This window comes from Periophthalmus magnuspinnatus, chromosome 23 (assembly GCF_009829125.3).
Source record: "Periophthalmus magnuspinnatus isolate fPerMag1 chromosome 23, fPerMag1.2.pri, whole genome shotgun sequence".
NCBI lineage: Eukaryota > Metazoa > Chordata > Actinopteri > Gobiiformes > Gobiidae > Periophthalmus > Periophthalmus magnuspinnatus.
This window is the reverse complement of record NC_047148.1, coordinates 11,284,096-11,301,475: the sequence shown is the minus strand read 5'-3', so window position 1 is coordinate 11,301,475 and position 17,380 is coordinate 11,284,096. Positions and strand designations below refer to the sequence as shown.

Below are 17,380 nucleotides of genomic sequence, written 5' to 3'. Positions count from 1 at the left end.
CCAAATTATAGCTAAACTATCAATATGGTTAATTCAGATCAAGTCACAACATAGTTTCGGAAAAGTATTGAACTTCTAGCAAAGCAAAATGTTGAGGTATTTGGCGATACTTTGGTGAAAAAGCAAGTATTCGGTTGATGTATAAAAGACGGCAGTACACTGGGTTATGGAGTCAGGAGAGTCAGAGCAGGAACATTGAGGGCTCTGAACACTCCTCATGGACTCATATTGCTACACCAACTGCTGATGGGCGTGTGGAGGATGCATGGATTTAAACAAAAACACTACCCTCAGTGTTTTGCAGAGACAGCACTTTTTGGGAAACCTTTGATAAATTGTCCAGGTCCTCATGTCCACAGGAAGTCAGCTTAAATCATTATGCTCCATTTTTTGCCTGAGCGTTTGGTGCAGAGTTAGTAAAATGTCACAGGCACAGTCAGTCCGCTCAGTGATTTATTAATCTAATTACAAAAGTTAGTGTGTTCCCTGCTCTGATCCAAGTGTGGAAGTGCGTGTTTCGGGGAGTTTAATATGTCCTCTAACATAGTCATATGCACCACTTTCCACTTAAGATTTAAATAAATTACACTTTTAATGTGGATCCTCCCGTATATAACTGTATACATTTTGCATGAATATGTGATGTGCATTAGGTCATTTCTCAATACTTTATTAATCTAGAAAGTTTTAATACAGGACTCGGTGAAGGAGCAGCTGCTTAGAAAGTGGTAGGGAGTTGTAGGCACCAAATGTTCCAGTGTATGTAGTTGCCAGATGGTCTCAAGAATTGGTACAAAAACCATGAGTTGAACAGATCTCAAATAACACTTCTCATGCCAACATGCTGTTTCTTATTCCATCACCTGCAACGCGACAAGGTGCACTTTCCAATTATATGTTAATCACTTTGTGTTTTCACACCTTCTTTTGCAAAGGCCTATTGTTTAATTTTTCACAAGGGTAATTACTTAAGTACTTAACTTTTCAGTATGTAAAAAGTTAAAGTTGCAAAGACTTTCCTCTCAAAGTTGCTGTCTGTTGCTTGTGCATGTTGCAAATGAACATGACAAATTCTTTTAAAAAAGACCCGACCATGCAACAGTACTAGCCACTCAGCTAGAGAACAGTTAAGCCTGCTCTTTTGACCATATCAGTATTGTTTCTTTATGACAATGCCACTATTTGAACAATGCATTAACATTAAAAAAGTTGCAAAAGCTGTATTTGTGTAGGCTTGGTGTAGATTATGCAAAACTTCAATCAAAACTGGTAATAACCATTACATGTGTATATTACAGGATTTTGCTTTTAGATAATGAACTTCAATTTTCTGACAATAACTCTGGTCTAAGAGTGGCGTAATAAGTAGTATTTACATACATTTACACAACAAAAGCAAACCTACATTGTCATGCAAAACTCAGTAGCCCATAACAATTTTCAAAGTGAAAAACCAGGCCAGATAGATAAGTAAGTGGATGCATTGTAAATAGTCAAATTAAGGAGGAAGCATTAGAGAAACAGAGGCCAATCTGAAGCTGGCTTTAAAACAACTTAATATCTGTGCACAGAAGGGCTAAGCTATGTCGAGCATCAGAGCTCATTTTGTGTTGAGAGGCGAGCCAAAGCAATGATCCAAAAAACAGCCGAAGTGCTGATGCATCTCACACTGGCCAATTTCTGTCTTCATCTCTTTATTCCTCTGTCTTTGCACTCACTCATTCTGTAATTTGTTTATCCACGATTATTGCTGCAGCTGTTTGTAAATCATATACAATTACATAGCAAAATGCCCAGCACAGAGAAAGGAAGCACTTGTATTTGAGGAGAAAAAGAAATGAGTACAAGAGCAATACTGACAACACTTGTACAGATTAAGTGGATTTATAACTGCATTCAGGGCAGTTATAAAAGAGGTGTGAGTAAAGTTAAATGACAGTTTTCAGTGGCAGCATTAGGCACAGACAAATGACCAATAAAGCAAAATCAGACTGCTTCTACATCATTCAAAATTAACTGCAAAAAGTTTCACTTCTTTCTCTGGTAGAGTGCACCAGGAGTACAGGGACGTGGGGATGGTGTGCTGTGGACCATCTGGGAGATTTAAACCGTGCTGCCTTGCGGTCACCTGTTAGTTTAGACTGTTAAATATTTATAAAGTTTGGCTCATTTTATTCTCAAGGGTGCTGGATGGATTCATTTCAGGACATGCAAGCAGCACCTTAAACCTCCACTGTCGGTAGAGCCTGGCTTTGAGGCTCTTGTCTGTGGGCTGAAAGGCTGAACACGCTGCTGTTACAAGTCTATTGGCTCCTGCGGTTGGTCAACACAAACCTGAGCTCACCTGGGGATATGTGTACACTTTCTGAAGGCTCGGCGCGACAAGGAGAGATCCGTGACAAGACAAAAGGCCATTACTCCCTACCCCGAGTGATTTGATGATTTTTAAAGTGCCATGAGCATCTGGTGGGCACTGAAAGAGGCCACTAAAAACAAATGACCCCATGTAGCCTGACTAATGTGGCTTAAATTTCACTAGAGGGTTGTACGCACATGGCGCATTCCTTCTAACTCCTAAAATTAAAAACTATTTTGACAGACTGGTAAGTTCTTTAACAGAATTTTACCGTTTCTGTAATTGTAATCATTACAGATAACACTAAACAGAGATGGCAGCTGTGGCTCACTTTTGCAACTATGCCATGTCTCGTTCCTGACAAGCCTCATTGGCTACAGCTAATGCCCTGTTTTCATTGAAAGAAGTCCAAATATACCCTTAGGATGGCACAGAGATGGCTCTGGTAAAAGAAGTCCATTTGCACCAGTAAGTGGCTCATTGCTGTAAAAGTGACACTGAATCACTGAGCTCTACATAATAGACCCACAAGTTGACATTATGGTAAATCATGTGCACCAGGATAGAACCAAATATATGAAGATGCTCATTTTCAGCAAAAAATCAGAGGCCTCCACCTGAAACCGGCAGGTGAGCTGACATTTTGGAAGCCAAGGCGCGTGTCTAATGTAATAATGGATGCCTTGGGAGGAGGGAGATCATCCGGGCACGCTCTGACCTCTAAATACTCCATCTGCCACAGTGGCGGGGAGCAGTAAATTTGAACACAGCATTTGCCTCTGCTTCCACTGCCCCATGCTATCAACAGTAACACTGGACATGGGTTTGGAGCCAATGGAGAAATGGAAAACTAGCGGTAAAAACAGGTATTGGAAAAGTGAGAGCCATGTGAACAAAAGTGAGAGCCATGTGAACCAGCAGAACCAGTCATTCATTTAGGGTCTTCAGTAAAACAGGATTTGTGAATGCGCTAGAGTTCATGTTTAATTTGAGGAAGTCTACATTACACACTGACACAAAGTGTAAGAATTAAACCCTTTGTTCTCTGATTTGATAGCACCATTATGCTAGTTAACATAATCATTAATACAATTGCCACATTAAGCGCTTAGTTGCAATCCATTTCTAAAAGATCTCAGTCTGAAGTCCATTATAATGTTAATTTTGCAATTACTCCAATTACTTCATTGTCTAATGAGAATGTCCAACAAGACATGATTCTAATTCTTTGGAGAAAAGTACTTCCATTACACTGGTAGAGAGTTAATTAACCCCTTGACTGACTTGCTTATCACATGCACACGCACTGGAAGACTGCATGCCCATAGCAAATAAAGCAGAGCTAGCCTTTTTAAATGTCACAACAACCTAAACATGTTGCCTTAAAGATCAACATGTTGCATAATTGAAAAATCACAGCCTGGACCCCACTTCAAAGATATTATACATGGGAGATGTTGTTGTTTTTTTGGACAATGATCTAAACCAGAGAGACATGGATTTAAATTTGTAGAAATGCATTTTAAATTGAAAAGAATCATGCTCTAGTCTGTCGTGCAGTCAGAGCTCTTGCCTTGCTCCAGCGTCATTAAGTGACGAACAGCTGCTGCGAGTAAAAAGGTAGAAGTGTGAATAATGTGGACGGAGTGGCACCTGGTTGGGGGGAATGACTCCACTCATTACGGGCCACTCCTGGTGCCAGGAAACAAGCGCACACAGGATGGGCCGCCAACTGGGCTGCAACACAAGCTTCAGATGAGACCAAAATGGGGTTTCCTACTGAGGCCCAGTCGGAAAACCAGGTCCAAGAGGAGGGACTCACAAAGGCTTTTAACCGTCATATGGACGAGACTTCAAGTGACCCGACTGATTGAATTGTTCATTTAATGGAGAGAATTTAAAGTGACTGTTTACTTTGGGCCAGTCCAAAGCCTTAATAAGAGAAGTTGGAGTCAGGAGGGACCAAAAGGAATAAACAATCCAAATTAGTAGAGAATCTTCACCAAAGGAGGAAGAGGATTAGCTGTGGCGAAGTTTTAAAATGAATTAAAATGTGTTTATGTAAATTAATAATTTCGGCAGTAGTACACAAACTAATGACCACTACATTTGGGACAGGATTACAAAATATACACAAAAATATACTATAATTTTGGCAAAACACTATGGCACCATTATTTGGGAAGATTTTAATTATGTCGTCTGTCCGCCTTTGTATCCGGGCAACAATAATATAACACATTGAGTCATTTCTCCCGACTGCGCCTGAAGTGGGCTGTGTCTGCTGTGGTTCAAGGTCAGTGAGATCTATGCAGGTCCCCCTCTGACAGTAATTACATATGGCCTCCGGAGAGAGCACAGAGACACGAGGTAAATAGGAGAGATAGGAGTCGGAAAGAGAAAGATGGTGGCAAATAATGGAAAAAAAAATGAGACAAAGAATAAATGAACAGAACAGTAGAAATCACCCAACATTGGACCATGGATGTATGTTTGAAATCCCTCAGCAGTGTCGTGGAAAATTCAGTGCCAACATAAAATTAATCACTTATGGAGCTTGTGTAAAGCTATCCATTATAGAAAACACATTTAAGAGTAATTAAATGTGAATAATTTAAATGGGGAAGAGGGTAAAAAGCAGAGCGCTTGTGCACCCCAGAGAATAAAAAATATTACATACTGCCATTTCTCCACAGAGTCGATGAATCCCTCATAGATATAAAACCCAAGAGTAGGGCATGCGCTTACATTTGTACGATAAAGTCCCCTGCTTTGCATTTTTATAATTCTACCAGGTTTTACAATTGTGACATTTATTTATATCTATTCCTGTCTATACAATAAAATGTGAGAAAGAATAGTTACAGTACTGGATAAGGCATTTTATGCAATACACGCCTCAAAACATATTATACGTTGAATCAATATGTTTCATCTCATGAAAGAGATGGAAAAAAAGGAAAAAAGTAGAAGCTCAAGTGGGATGAGGAAACTGCACTCCCACAGTCTGGTTGTATTTAATCAATGCAGCTTCTATTAATGGAAAAGTACATTCTCACTTTCTGCAACAATATGAAATGATTATAAGCCCTCATAAAGGGGAAGTTGAAGTCACAGACGCACTTATTTAAGTCAAAGTTTTATTCACAGTTTGCACAAAGAACATTAGGTAAGTGATGAAACAGCCAGTGCGTATGCTTTACTTCAAGGATGGTCAAGAAAAACTCAGTTAAAATGATACCTCCATCTGGCAAATGGAGAGCTGGCAGTAATGGCAGCCAAAAACTCTAAATTTAGAGGCTAAACTCAACCTTTACATTTTCAGAGAGGAAATAGAGGGGTGTAAGGTTGCAGGCTTTTATGAATTGCATCTTGTCATAAAAGTTTTCCCTAGAGTTGTGAGTAAAGCAGGAGGGAGAAATTGCACTTCTACTAAAGCAAGCCTGGGTTAAACATGACTCATCACAAATCAGGCACATTTTGTTTGACTTTTAACATGTTTGTCTTCATACAAATTAATTCCCAGGCGAAGGAAAGCCAGGCGAGGAAGAAGAACATGTAATGTTATTGCACACCACTCAGCTTGTATGATTTTACAGGGTCTTACACTTTGATGTGCTCTTCAAGGCCTGGGTATGACTTAATGTAGCTTTGAGGGAGCGTCAGCGAAAATGAAAGAGGCCAAGGGAGACGGCAAGGAGGGGCAGAGTACTGATAGAGAAGCAGATGAGGAGGCAGGGGAAGCACTGGTCAGGTTAGGATCCCTGCTGAGAATAACACTTTTTAAAAAGGTGCATACACGCGTCTTGGAGGATCATGAGCCAATTAAAAATAAATAAAAAAGGCCAAAGCAATGCTGGTTCATCTAAAATCATGCTTATGTATGAGAAATCATTAAACAACTTGCAACTCTTCTGTCAGAATACACCACAAGTAGATTTATGAGAAAGCACCTTGTGTACATTTTCTGTGAGGGTGCCTCTTTTTAAGTCTTTTACACACTTGTATGCACTTTCCTTCTGATAGGTGCTTTATAAGCAATCTATAGCATTTCTATACAGCATGTTTCACACTGACAAGAGTGATGCTGAAGGCATTAACCCTGGCCGCAGGTTAACATGTGCAGTTCACTGACACGTGATGCTGATCACTGATAAACTCAAAGGGTGGCTTTGACTAACAGCAGAGGAGCTGAAGTGGGGGAGAGGCCAATAGCTTTAGATTCCAATCTGCAACTACGACCAGAGATCCACTGAAGATAGTTCGGCTCATGGTTCCAGGAGTCAAATCCCATGTCAAAAATAAAAGGAAGGCAAGTTCAAGTGGAGGCAGAGTGAATCCCACATTCACCTGATTGGATTATTATGGCACTAGTGACGCTTGAGTTCATATTGGCAAAAAGTGGAGTAAAATTAATTAATTAGAGAACTGAAGCAAATTAAGAGGTGGCCAAAGTCAATTTCATGGCCTCAGAGCGTTGGAGTGCCAGTCAAACCAGATGTGAAAGCTGCCCGGGATGCCAGTGCACACATATCTGCGGCACAGTAATGCTGGCGCAGGATGAAGGGCTATCCACTGGCATCAGACCATTCGATGTGCTCCAGCTAGTTTGTGAATCCTAGTTAGGGTTTAACTATGCGGCTGTTTGTGTATGGCAATAAAGTCACAAGGACAGGGGGACTGCTGGGATGCAGATCTACTGGTAAAAATAAATAGTCCCGTCCATTTCAGCCAATTGACCAGCTTGTCGTCTCCTTCAATACTGCTGCCATCTTGGACATAGTTTTAACTGGCTTGGTGCACACAGTTGTAAAGCAAAAACTTATTTCTCCACATCTGATATCAGTATTGCAGGTTATGTGTTAAAACCTTTAAGTCATACTTCTTGATGAATGGGACAGCAGGCAGGGTGGTTTAGTTTGCTGATAAATGCACAAACATGCACCATGTAGGAGGGAGATGCCACACAACGATATTACGGGCTGTAAGCCTTTAGATCTGCAAACTTTGCTAGTTTTTTTCCTCTTCTCCTGTCAGTGGTGACAAGGAGGGAAGGTGTGATTTATTTCCATCATTCAGGGGCAATCACATGGAGGATGTCTGGTAGTTGGGTTTTGGAGAGGGGAAGGCTGCAGCAGCAAAGGATAAGGTGAAATTTTAGCAGCTTAAGGTAACTGTCATTCATACAGTCAATCTCATGTTAAAAGGGAATAAAAGTCAGAGATGGCTTGCCCCGCAGATGGTAATAAGTTGTTGATATGATACAATATATAACATAATAATGCTACTAGTACTTTAAAATGACATGAGGCCTTAACAGTGTATTTTATAATGAATAACATTTACCTGTCTCTACATCCTGGGCATAGAAGTGCAGAGTGTCTGTGATCTCTGTGACGTAAACTGGTCTGTAGTTTGCCACACGTTCCTTCTCCTCTGATAGCTGCACAAACTCTTCCACTGGTTTCTCCTCATAATTGGCCCAAATCTATAAAAAGAACGTGAGAGAATGAGAAACCAAAAAACATTTAACAAGACACAAAACTTTCACTTGACAGATAATTAGGCATTTTGTTATATTCTGCCATTTCAAAAGTGAAACAAAGAAATAAATCTATAAACTGAACAAACTGTATACTGCAAGAATATTGTTAGCAATATTTGAAACAATTATTAAGGTTATACATGTTCTCAACATCAAGAGAATGGACTATAATGGACAAACACATAATTATAAATAATGGGGCTGCGATAGGACTTTTTTTATCTTGTGTCGTGGAATTTTTCTTTGCCAGAAGAACCATCAAGTTGTTATGTTACAGTGATTGGGAACACTGCAGGAAAAATTATAGAAATGTGGCACCCTACACAGCAAATTTAAAAGTTTAAATTTGGTGGTTCTCCTTTTTTCAGCAAGTGTAGATTTGAGTCATTAAGAAGTTCCCTCATCTAAGTTAGTGATTTTGAGAAAAGCTATTGCGGAATTTTTATCCTTGACTCCAGAGGTCCTGGTAACTCAGAGTTACTGTGGTAACCACTCCCCTTTTGAGAGAGAGTACACTCATGCACAGGACTGTGTGGGGGCAGAACAGGCATAGCACAGTGAATGTGGTGGTGTCAGGACTCAAAAGAACAAGACTGAGAAGTTCTTTATTGTTATGGACCAAACTGCCATGCCGTGTGGCACAACTTTGGCTGTCATTTGTGTTTCCTTTGATGAAGCACTTGCAGGTTTCTACACAATCAAACCACAGAAAAAAATAGTTCATATTAATTTCCCAGGAGTTAAATTAGCTATACTGAATTTGCTGTGTAGAAGTCATGTTGTATGTAGAAACTTGACAAAATATTTACAAATAGACTAAATTATGGTAGAGTGCACTTAAACAGCTATAACAATAACTTCATCATGTATGTGCTGTAGTTATATGCTATGGTTATGATCCTGTAAGCAGGCTGCTTAGCTTGCTTCCCGTTCAGCTTCCCAGGAGAGACAGAGGGCAGGCGGCTCGTTAGGGAGAGGTGTTTTGCCTCAGGCCGAGTATCAAACTCTAGATCTCACTGTATGTGTGTGCCTCTGTTTACAGGGAAAACAATCGAAACAGTGGGGCCAGTTAGGACATATACTTGAATGTAGTTATTGCTTTAGAAAAATGCACAAACCCATGAGGAGTTGGAAATAAAAGGGCAACGGGATGAGGGGTGCGGGAAAAGTCCAAAAGTGCAACTGAGCTTCACAGTGGTGCAACCGCAGCACAGCTTGTTACCGTTGGTTTCTGCAGGCTATTTGCGAAGTGTTTACTTTTAAATGCTGCAGAATAGAGGCGATAGAGGCAGGCAGTTTTTTAATGGCACAGCTATATGAGCCAATTAGGTTCTGGCTAATTATTTAACTGCATGGTATCATCTAAGCTAATTAGATTAAGCCAGTTTTAGTGTTGTCATTTTTTTCATTCAGCCATAGCTCATCTTAGGCTCCACATTACTGTTAAGACGATCAAACCCGGGGCTGTTTTTAATACGCTGGCACGCTCCCATTCTGCTTTACCTCTGATGTTGAGATTCACAGCTGTAATCGTTTTGAGAAGGGGGTTATTTTATGAGGAAATCCAAAACAAAATGCAAACAATTACACAAACAAGATGAAAAGGGTGGAGGTGTGCGCGTTTTTTTTAGAGATAATTTGGTCACTCACAGGTTGTCATTTGGGGTGTTTTCATCTTTTGTGTACCGGTAGGTTTCCTTTAAAATGGAGCTAAAACAATTCCCTCCATACTCTATTTCAGTCGTATGCACAGACTTTGATGGTTTAGTCATTACAGGTGATTTTAATGTACATGTGGATAATGTGTTTGACAGAAATGCTAAAGAGCTCAGTTCTGTCCTTGAAACCTTTGGTCTGACTCAGCATGTCAGCGAGTGCACCCACAACAGAGGACACACTCTGGACCTGCTCATTACAAAAGGACTAAATATTTCAAATGTCAACGCAGTGGATGTTGCTCTGTCTAATCATTTCTGTGTATTTTTTGACCCATCTGTTATTCCCAATCCAGTGGCTGGTCCTGCAGTTGTTCGGAAGGGACACATAAATGATAACACATCACTTTGCACCTGTAACTGACAAAACTGTCCAAGAGACCATCACCAGTCTGAGTTCATCTACATGCTGCCTCGATGTGTTACCCACAAAATTTCTAAAGTCTGCTTAATAGTTTTCTATCACCACTCACTTGCATAGTTAACATATCCCTTCAATCAGGAACATTCCCAAGAGCTTTGAAAACTACGGTTATTAAACCTCTCCTAAAGAAGAGCAGTCTTGATGCCACAATATTGAACAAAATTACCGACCAATCTCAATCTGCCGTTTTTAGGCAAAGTCCTCGAAAAAGTTGCTTACTAACAGCTTATTAACTTTCTTCAAAAGAACAACTATGATGTTTTCCAGTCAAGTTTTAGACCCCGCCACAGCACTGAGACAAATGAAGGTGACAAATGACATTCGCTTGAACAATGATGCAGATAAAGTCTCAGTCTTGATCCAGTTAGATCTGAGTGCTCCCTTTGACACTGTGGATCATGGGATCCTCTTACAGAGACTAGAGGACTGGGTGGGCATCTCTGGTAGGGCACTAAAATGGTTCAAGTCCTATCTAGAAAACATGGAGTACTTTGTTGAAATTGGAAAATGTGTCTCAGATAAAATGCCCCTGACCTGTGGGGTGCCCCAGGGGTTAACCCTGGGATATCTGTTGTTCTCTACATGCTGCCATTTGGCCAGTTAATACGCAGCAATAATGTGTCCTATCACAACTATACAGATGACACTCAGATTTATGTCTTACAGGCAGCAGGTGAATATGGACCAGTGAATTCACTCTGCCACTGCATCCAACAGATCAGTGTCTGGATGCAAAACAACTTTCTCCAGCTAAACTCAGACAAGACTGAAGTCATACTCTTTGGCCCACAGAAACAGAAAGTGTCATCATTCATATCTAGTCTCTCTCTCCAAAACCTTCAAATCACGCTAGAAATCTAGTGGTAATAATGGACTCAGCCTTGAACTTTAACAGCCACATCAAATCAATAACATCTGCAGCTTTTTATCATCTTTATCATCAAAAAAATCAAAAGGTATACTGTCCAAACAAGACTTATCCATGCATTGTCTCCAGTAGGTTAGACTATTGTAATGGCCTGCTCACTGGCCTCTCCAAACGAGCCTTAAGACAGCTACAGTACATCCAGAAAGCTGTTGCTTGGGTCCTGAGTAGAACCAGGAAGTATGAGCACGTAAGTCCTGTGCTCAGGTCTCTGCACTGGCTTCCTGTAGCTCAAAGAAGGGACTTTAAATCAGCTCTGCTTGTGTACAAATCTCTCTATGGCTCCGATGTTAGTGCCATGTGAACCTTCTCGCACTCTGAGGACTTCAGGGACCGGCCTGGTGCCCAAAGTCAGGACTAAACATGGGGAATCAGTGTTTCAGTTTTATGCAACTAAAACCTGGAAGAATCTTCCTGAATATGTGAGACAGGCTTCTACTTTCATAATGTTTAAATCCGGGCTCAAAACAGTTCTGTTTAGCCGTGCATATAACTTTATTCTGCAGTCTTCTGTTCTTCTGGTTTCATGTTAATTTTATGATGATTATTTGTGATTGTTTATGTTTTGATTTGTGATTTTAATGTCCGTCTTATTCTGTAAAGCATTTTGAATTACTTTGTGTACAAATTGTGCTATACAAATAAACTTGCTTTGCCTTTTTTCCCCCGGTTAGTGCGGTTAGTTATGGGCAAGATGCACAGACCACAAAGAAATTGAGAAAAAGAGGGAGGGAAAATGCAAGGATTGAGGGCGTGAAAGGTTAATGAAGACTTCAAATATGGCCATGCTTCGTAAAACCGCCCATCAACCAAAATTTTTTGTGTAGTATGGTGAGGAAACTTGCGTTCTTACCACGCAATGTGCAATTCTTGGAGAAGATTATGCACAGCCGCCAATGCACTACTTGTGGTAATAAACAGGCCCCATGCAATGCAGTTGAGCGGACACAATTTGGCTTTTAATCAAACCTGCTGCACCAATTAGGCATGACAAAGATTGGAGTGTCAGCATTCATTAGCCTGGTGGCCATCACTGTGGCACATTCTGTGGTAGTAGGTGGGCTCACTGCTACAAAGGACACCAAGCACAGCCACACAGCAACTTTGTAAACCTGGCAAAATGATCAAGTTTTATCATTTGTCAGTGAAGGTGTTAAAATGTATGTTTGAAAATGAATGTAAAAGGACACCACTATTGTTTAATAACCAAGGTACAGTTTTGACAGTTTACAGTTTCTGAAGTTACATTAACAACACTTTGAGTGATTTTTCCCCCTTTCCAGGAAAAACTAAGAATAAAGCAGACAGGATAATTTGAACTTATGTTACTTTCTTGCAGTTCAACATTCATAAATATCTAGATTTTATTATGGCAAAAACTCAGCACATCATGCATTTCTAGACAAGTCAAACAGTTGTTATTGACTTGCCAAGTACACTACTGTGATCAAGAAACGTGCCCTAATGCAACCCTGTCCTTATCATAATGCATGGATCATTATTTCCATGAAACTGACTGTCAATTGGCTATTTGTGGCAGAGGCTCTGGTGGTCAATTTCCTAACAACAAGATGAAAATGAGTTTTTTATTGCATCTGAGTGCATCATTAGAAGCTGTGCAGAGCTCCATCTCTGTCTGAAGAACACACGGGACGCACAGTGCCGCACACACTGGCTCTGTGCACCGAGCCCAGGGCTGATGACCTTCTGTGAGCAGCCAACCATCCTGTTGGTTCCACTTGAATGCAGGTATGCCGCCTCTGCTCCTGCGCCGCTTCTGCAGCCAGACCACACTGCCACGGACAATGTCAGTGTGAGAGCGGAGAGCGGGAGAGAGATAGAAAGATGGAAAAGGGGGAAAGAGGCAGCCCATTAAGCCTAGGCAGAAAGGACAACAAGTCCTAATCATGGAGGACTATGAGATGGCAGGTTAGACTGACCTTCACAAGTCCACCATGACAACACATTCACACCCAGAGAGTGACAAGTCACAGCCGTAATACAGTGATGGGAGTGAACTCAGCTCAATATTTTGACTTCAGAATGTCAACCACAGGAATTGAAGGAAGCAACATTTTACAAATAAAAATATTTCAAATGTTTCTTCATCCTTTAAAATGACAAACTTTGTGTGGAGATGAAGCCTTTAAAGCAGGCATGCGCAAACTATGGCCTGAGGGCCAAATGCAGCCCTCAAACCAATTTTTCTTGGCCCTCAAGCTTCCAGGTGAATTGGCATATATTACCTTAAACAGTACTTTTACTGTAGGTTTCTGAAAATCTACTTTAACAAGCCCATATCAAATATTTAGTGTGTCCCATTGAGAATGTAAGCATGAATAAAGGTCTAGTGGTTCAGTCTAACTTGTAATAAGGCAGATTTGAAGTATTCACTGCATTGGTGACCAGTCTATGGCCCTCAATCAGCCCTCAACTTTGTCTGTTTTATATGTGGCCCTTAATGAGAAAAGTTTGGACACACCTGCTTTAAACTAAGCCAAATACTTAGATTATTGTAGCATCTCCCAGGTGGCATGTCTTCATTAACACTGACAAGACAGAAAACCTGCTGATGGCAAGAATCACCTTGGCAATTGCCATGTGCACTTCTGAATTAAGCAATCTGCTGATCATCTCGGTAATGCCTCCTAATATCTCTAAATTAATAAAGCTCAAGAATAAGCAAGGGCACTATATATGACTATATAAACACATACGAGAGCACAGACACAGCCTATATTATAATGTCAAACAGCAGTATTTCTGGCAGCAGTCAGAGGCTGGACTAAGCTGGAAACAACTTTACACTTGAAGTGTTTGGTACTTTCAGTTATTCTATGTGTTGGTGTTGTGTATGTACCTTAGAAAGTAGCAACAAAACTGTTCATATACTGTGCAAAATAGGACTGTAAATTTAATTTTATGGTAATAATTTCAAAACACAGATAATATATTTGCACAAATTACAATCTGCCCATCCTTTTTACTTACAGACTTCAATGTGCAACTTCCATGTGGCTTTTTAACTGTCTCTCACAACCCAATAATTACTGTGGCAAGAGGTCAAGTAAATCCTGGGAAAGTGATAAAAAGTACAATATGGCTTAAATGACTGACAAGCTTTATAAAGGGCTCTCTGACTTTGATTTATCGACCGGGTGAGGTGCTTCAAGGTACAATCACCACTTTGTGTTACTCTTTAGGCCCAGAGCGACTGCTGCTGTCCTGAAATCTCATAGTTCACATGTTGAGAAAAAAAAAAAAAAAAAAAAGGACTAAATATGTGATCAAGAGCGAACAGAGCTGAGCGGCAGATGTCAAGATGGCTCGATCATTCTTGTACACTGAGGAGGAACAACATTAACCCAATACAGCTGCCTCACCCCAAAATGTACGCCTGCGGTCAGAGGTGGTGATGGTACATTAACCCAGGTGGTTCACCTTGTCATATTGAAAGAAGTAGAGCGGCCATGTTTCGCAGGGAAAGAGATTTACAGGATTGTGGTCTGCCAGGGCTTCAGACGTTCCCCCTTCTGGGCCAGTATTCAGATGTAATGCATGGTGGTGATAAAAATACAGAAGAATAATTGCACACAAACACACAAGTATGGGCACAGGCATAACCCTGGCCTTGAAGAGAATATGGAGGTCCGGATTGAGCTACGACACAGCGGCTAATATAATGCGACTGCTTATAGGCTCACAAGGCCACACATGTGGACATAGTAACAAAACATGTCAGCCAGACACAGCCCACTGTGACAAGCAGTAAAAATTGAAATCACAGATCAATAAATCACGTTGAAGGAGGCAGCTGCTTTGACACAACACTGGGAAATAAACTTCTACCTAGTACATCGAAATCAACCAGATACAGATCAAATATTCAGAGATTCACCAGTAAACCATACATTTTGTTATAATATGAACATATCTTTGGGATTTTGTTTAGTTGTGAGAAAAAGTAAAAATATAATTTTACTGGCCAGAGCATAAGTTTTTCCTTTACAAGAATTGAAGGACTTGAAATGTTATGAGCTTGCCAACTGTAAAAATTGCTTTAAGTCATAATTAACAGTATTAAATTATAAATCCTCCAATCGTCAGTCCAACTTGCCGCACTGTTATGAAGTTAACACTAATCTTTCCTAAAAGCTGTCCACAGCCCCAGACAAAGCAAAACTGCACAAGGGAAATGGAAGAATGGGGACTGAAATGACAAGACAAGTCTCTTGGATGTGGTTACTTAGCAGATAAATTATGCATTAAAACTGCACAGGTGGTGCAGGACAGGGTTTTAGGTTGAGGGAGGGGGCAAAGCAGCTGGGGAACTCATAACAGAGAAGGGAGAGCAAGTGAAGGATGGAAGGAGAAAGAGACACATACTCCCTAGCTCCATATCACAACCAACAGATGTTCAGCCATCAAAGAGGCTGCATGCAGGCAGCTAGGCTACTCTACTTGGACTTATGACTAATATGACTCTTATTCCAAACAGATATAGACTAAGACATGACAGCTGAGGATGTAGAGACAACCCAAGGCTATCATGGTGACAACTTGTTATTTTTTTTTAACAAATTGAACCTCTAAAAGGTGTACATGTGTGAAAAAGTAACTGTTGGCCAGTGACTACGTACTAACGTAATCAAGCATTACCTTACAGCTGAAATCGATGGTTACTGCGCACAAGTTGAATGGGATCTTATGTTACTATGGAAACAAGACATGTGGGTGCATATATAATCAGGGTGCCATGCAAACACACAAATCTCCACCTGTGTCACCATCCTCATGAGTACCATTCCCGGGCAGCGCAGGAGGCCAGACGGACAAGAATACCAAGCAGACATTGCTTACAGATCAAACATGCATTCCCCTGGGGTAAGCACTACAGCATATGGAGGCTTGTGACAAGTGTAGCCATTTTTTCTCTTAGCCCAAGTAGTGGTTTGTCACTAAAGGACCATCATAACAACCGAGGGCATGAAAGCTTAACATAAGTTCAAGTTATGGTTGTATACAAATGCTAGCAGCAAAAGGGACATCACTTGACACCATTCCTTAAAATAAACATGAGGAGCGATTGAGGAAACAGGATTTATGCCAATTAATTAGGATGCAGCCACATCAAGAATTTGTCAGATTGTTGGTCATAACCTTGGAAATAATTCAAAGAGACAAGGCGGACTGTTAAAAAATGCGTATTTAGAGATGTGAAGAAAAATAATAAGTGATGAATAATCTATTATCCACTCTATCCAAGTTGTCCTTTTTCTTTGCTCTACAAATTTGATCTGAATGCTAAAACTTCTTTAAATCATTTACAGTGTCAAGGTGACACGTAGAAAGAAAAAAACACATTTTTAAACTATGCCGTACTGCCTTCCGTTTTCTTTTCCTTCGTTCTGCCATTTTGCTCACATTTTCCACATCGACACCCTCTTACTCTATCACCAAGAACTGTTACCGCCTCAAAATTTTTCCCATTTATTACTATAAAAAAAAGATACCTGGCTTGAAGTAGCCGGATTAGGAAAAACCCCTACCTCAATGTTACAATGTACAAGCATGCAATTAAAAGGCAATTAATCAACTTTTTAATTAACAGGCTCATCTGTCCCTAGTTGCCAGTGTTGCCATGACGACTGGCTTTCCAAGGTGGTATTATCTAATTTTTCTGTGTAAAGGACTCCTGATCTTTTCTTCCTTGTTCTGAGAATTCTCTTGATTGTTCTTGGTCTCACTTTGCTTCTGTCACTTTTTGAAAAGAAAATAATAAAATGGCAGTATAGGGAAGGAGAGAAGAGGGGAGGGGGAGCGGCGCTACTGGGATTAAGGGAATGCTTGAGATGCGGCATAGCGGAGAGTGACAGAGAGGTTAATATGGATCTGGCAGTGGTGAGAAACTGCAATAGGAAGTAGAGATGGGAAAGGAAGGACTTAGAGAAAGACGCCACTATTATTACATCAAAGGTAACATCCCCTAAAGTCACTCAGACTATATAGTATATTCAGTATTGATCGTTTCCAGATTCTAGTATGTGATGATATCATACTCCCAGATGAGGTCAAGAGCTACTTTTCCAGTTGATTGCACTGTGCAATAATGACAAATATCTAGGCAAAGGTAAATTCACAAATGTTGAACTTGATTGTTTCCTTTAGTGACAAGACCCAAGAACTCATTGTTTTACAACATAAATTTGCCTTTTAACAATATTAATTTTAGCTGCATACCATCTGTATCAAAAATCATTGGCCTGCCCTATAGAGTTTGTAATCGTAATATTATATACTTGTGGATTCAAAATTATCTTGGAAAAAGGAATGGACAAATAAAGCAACAGAAAAGTATAAAAAACTAAAATGTGCTTTGCGCTGAACATAAAAAGGTATAAAAAATAATCTAATT

At 40.3% G+C, this 17,380-nt stretch overlaps 1 protein-coding gene across 1 annotated transcript in view; it reads right to left on the bottom strand.

Moving 5' to 3' along the window:
- snd1 (staphylococcal nuclease and tudor domain containing 1) overlaps nt 1-17,380 on the bottom strand; it is a 109,806-nt gene that overhangs the window by 19,170 nt on the left and 73,256 nt on the right. Inside the window, exon 18 of the mRNA XM_033989641.2 lies at nt 7,703-7,844. Within this exon, the coding sequence (XP_033845532.1) occupies nt 7,703-7,844 (142 nt within the window). The remainder of the gene's footprint in view (nt 1-7,702; nt 7,845-17,380) is intronic.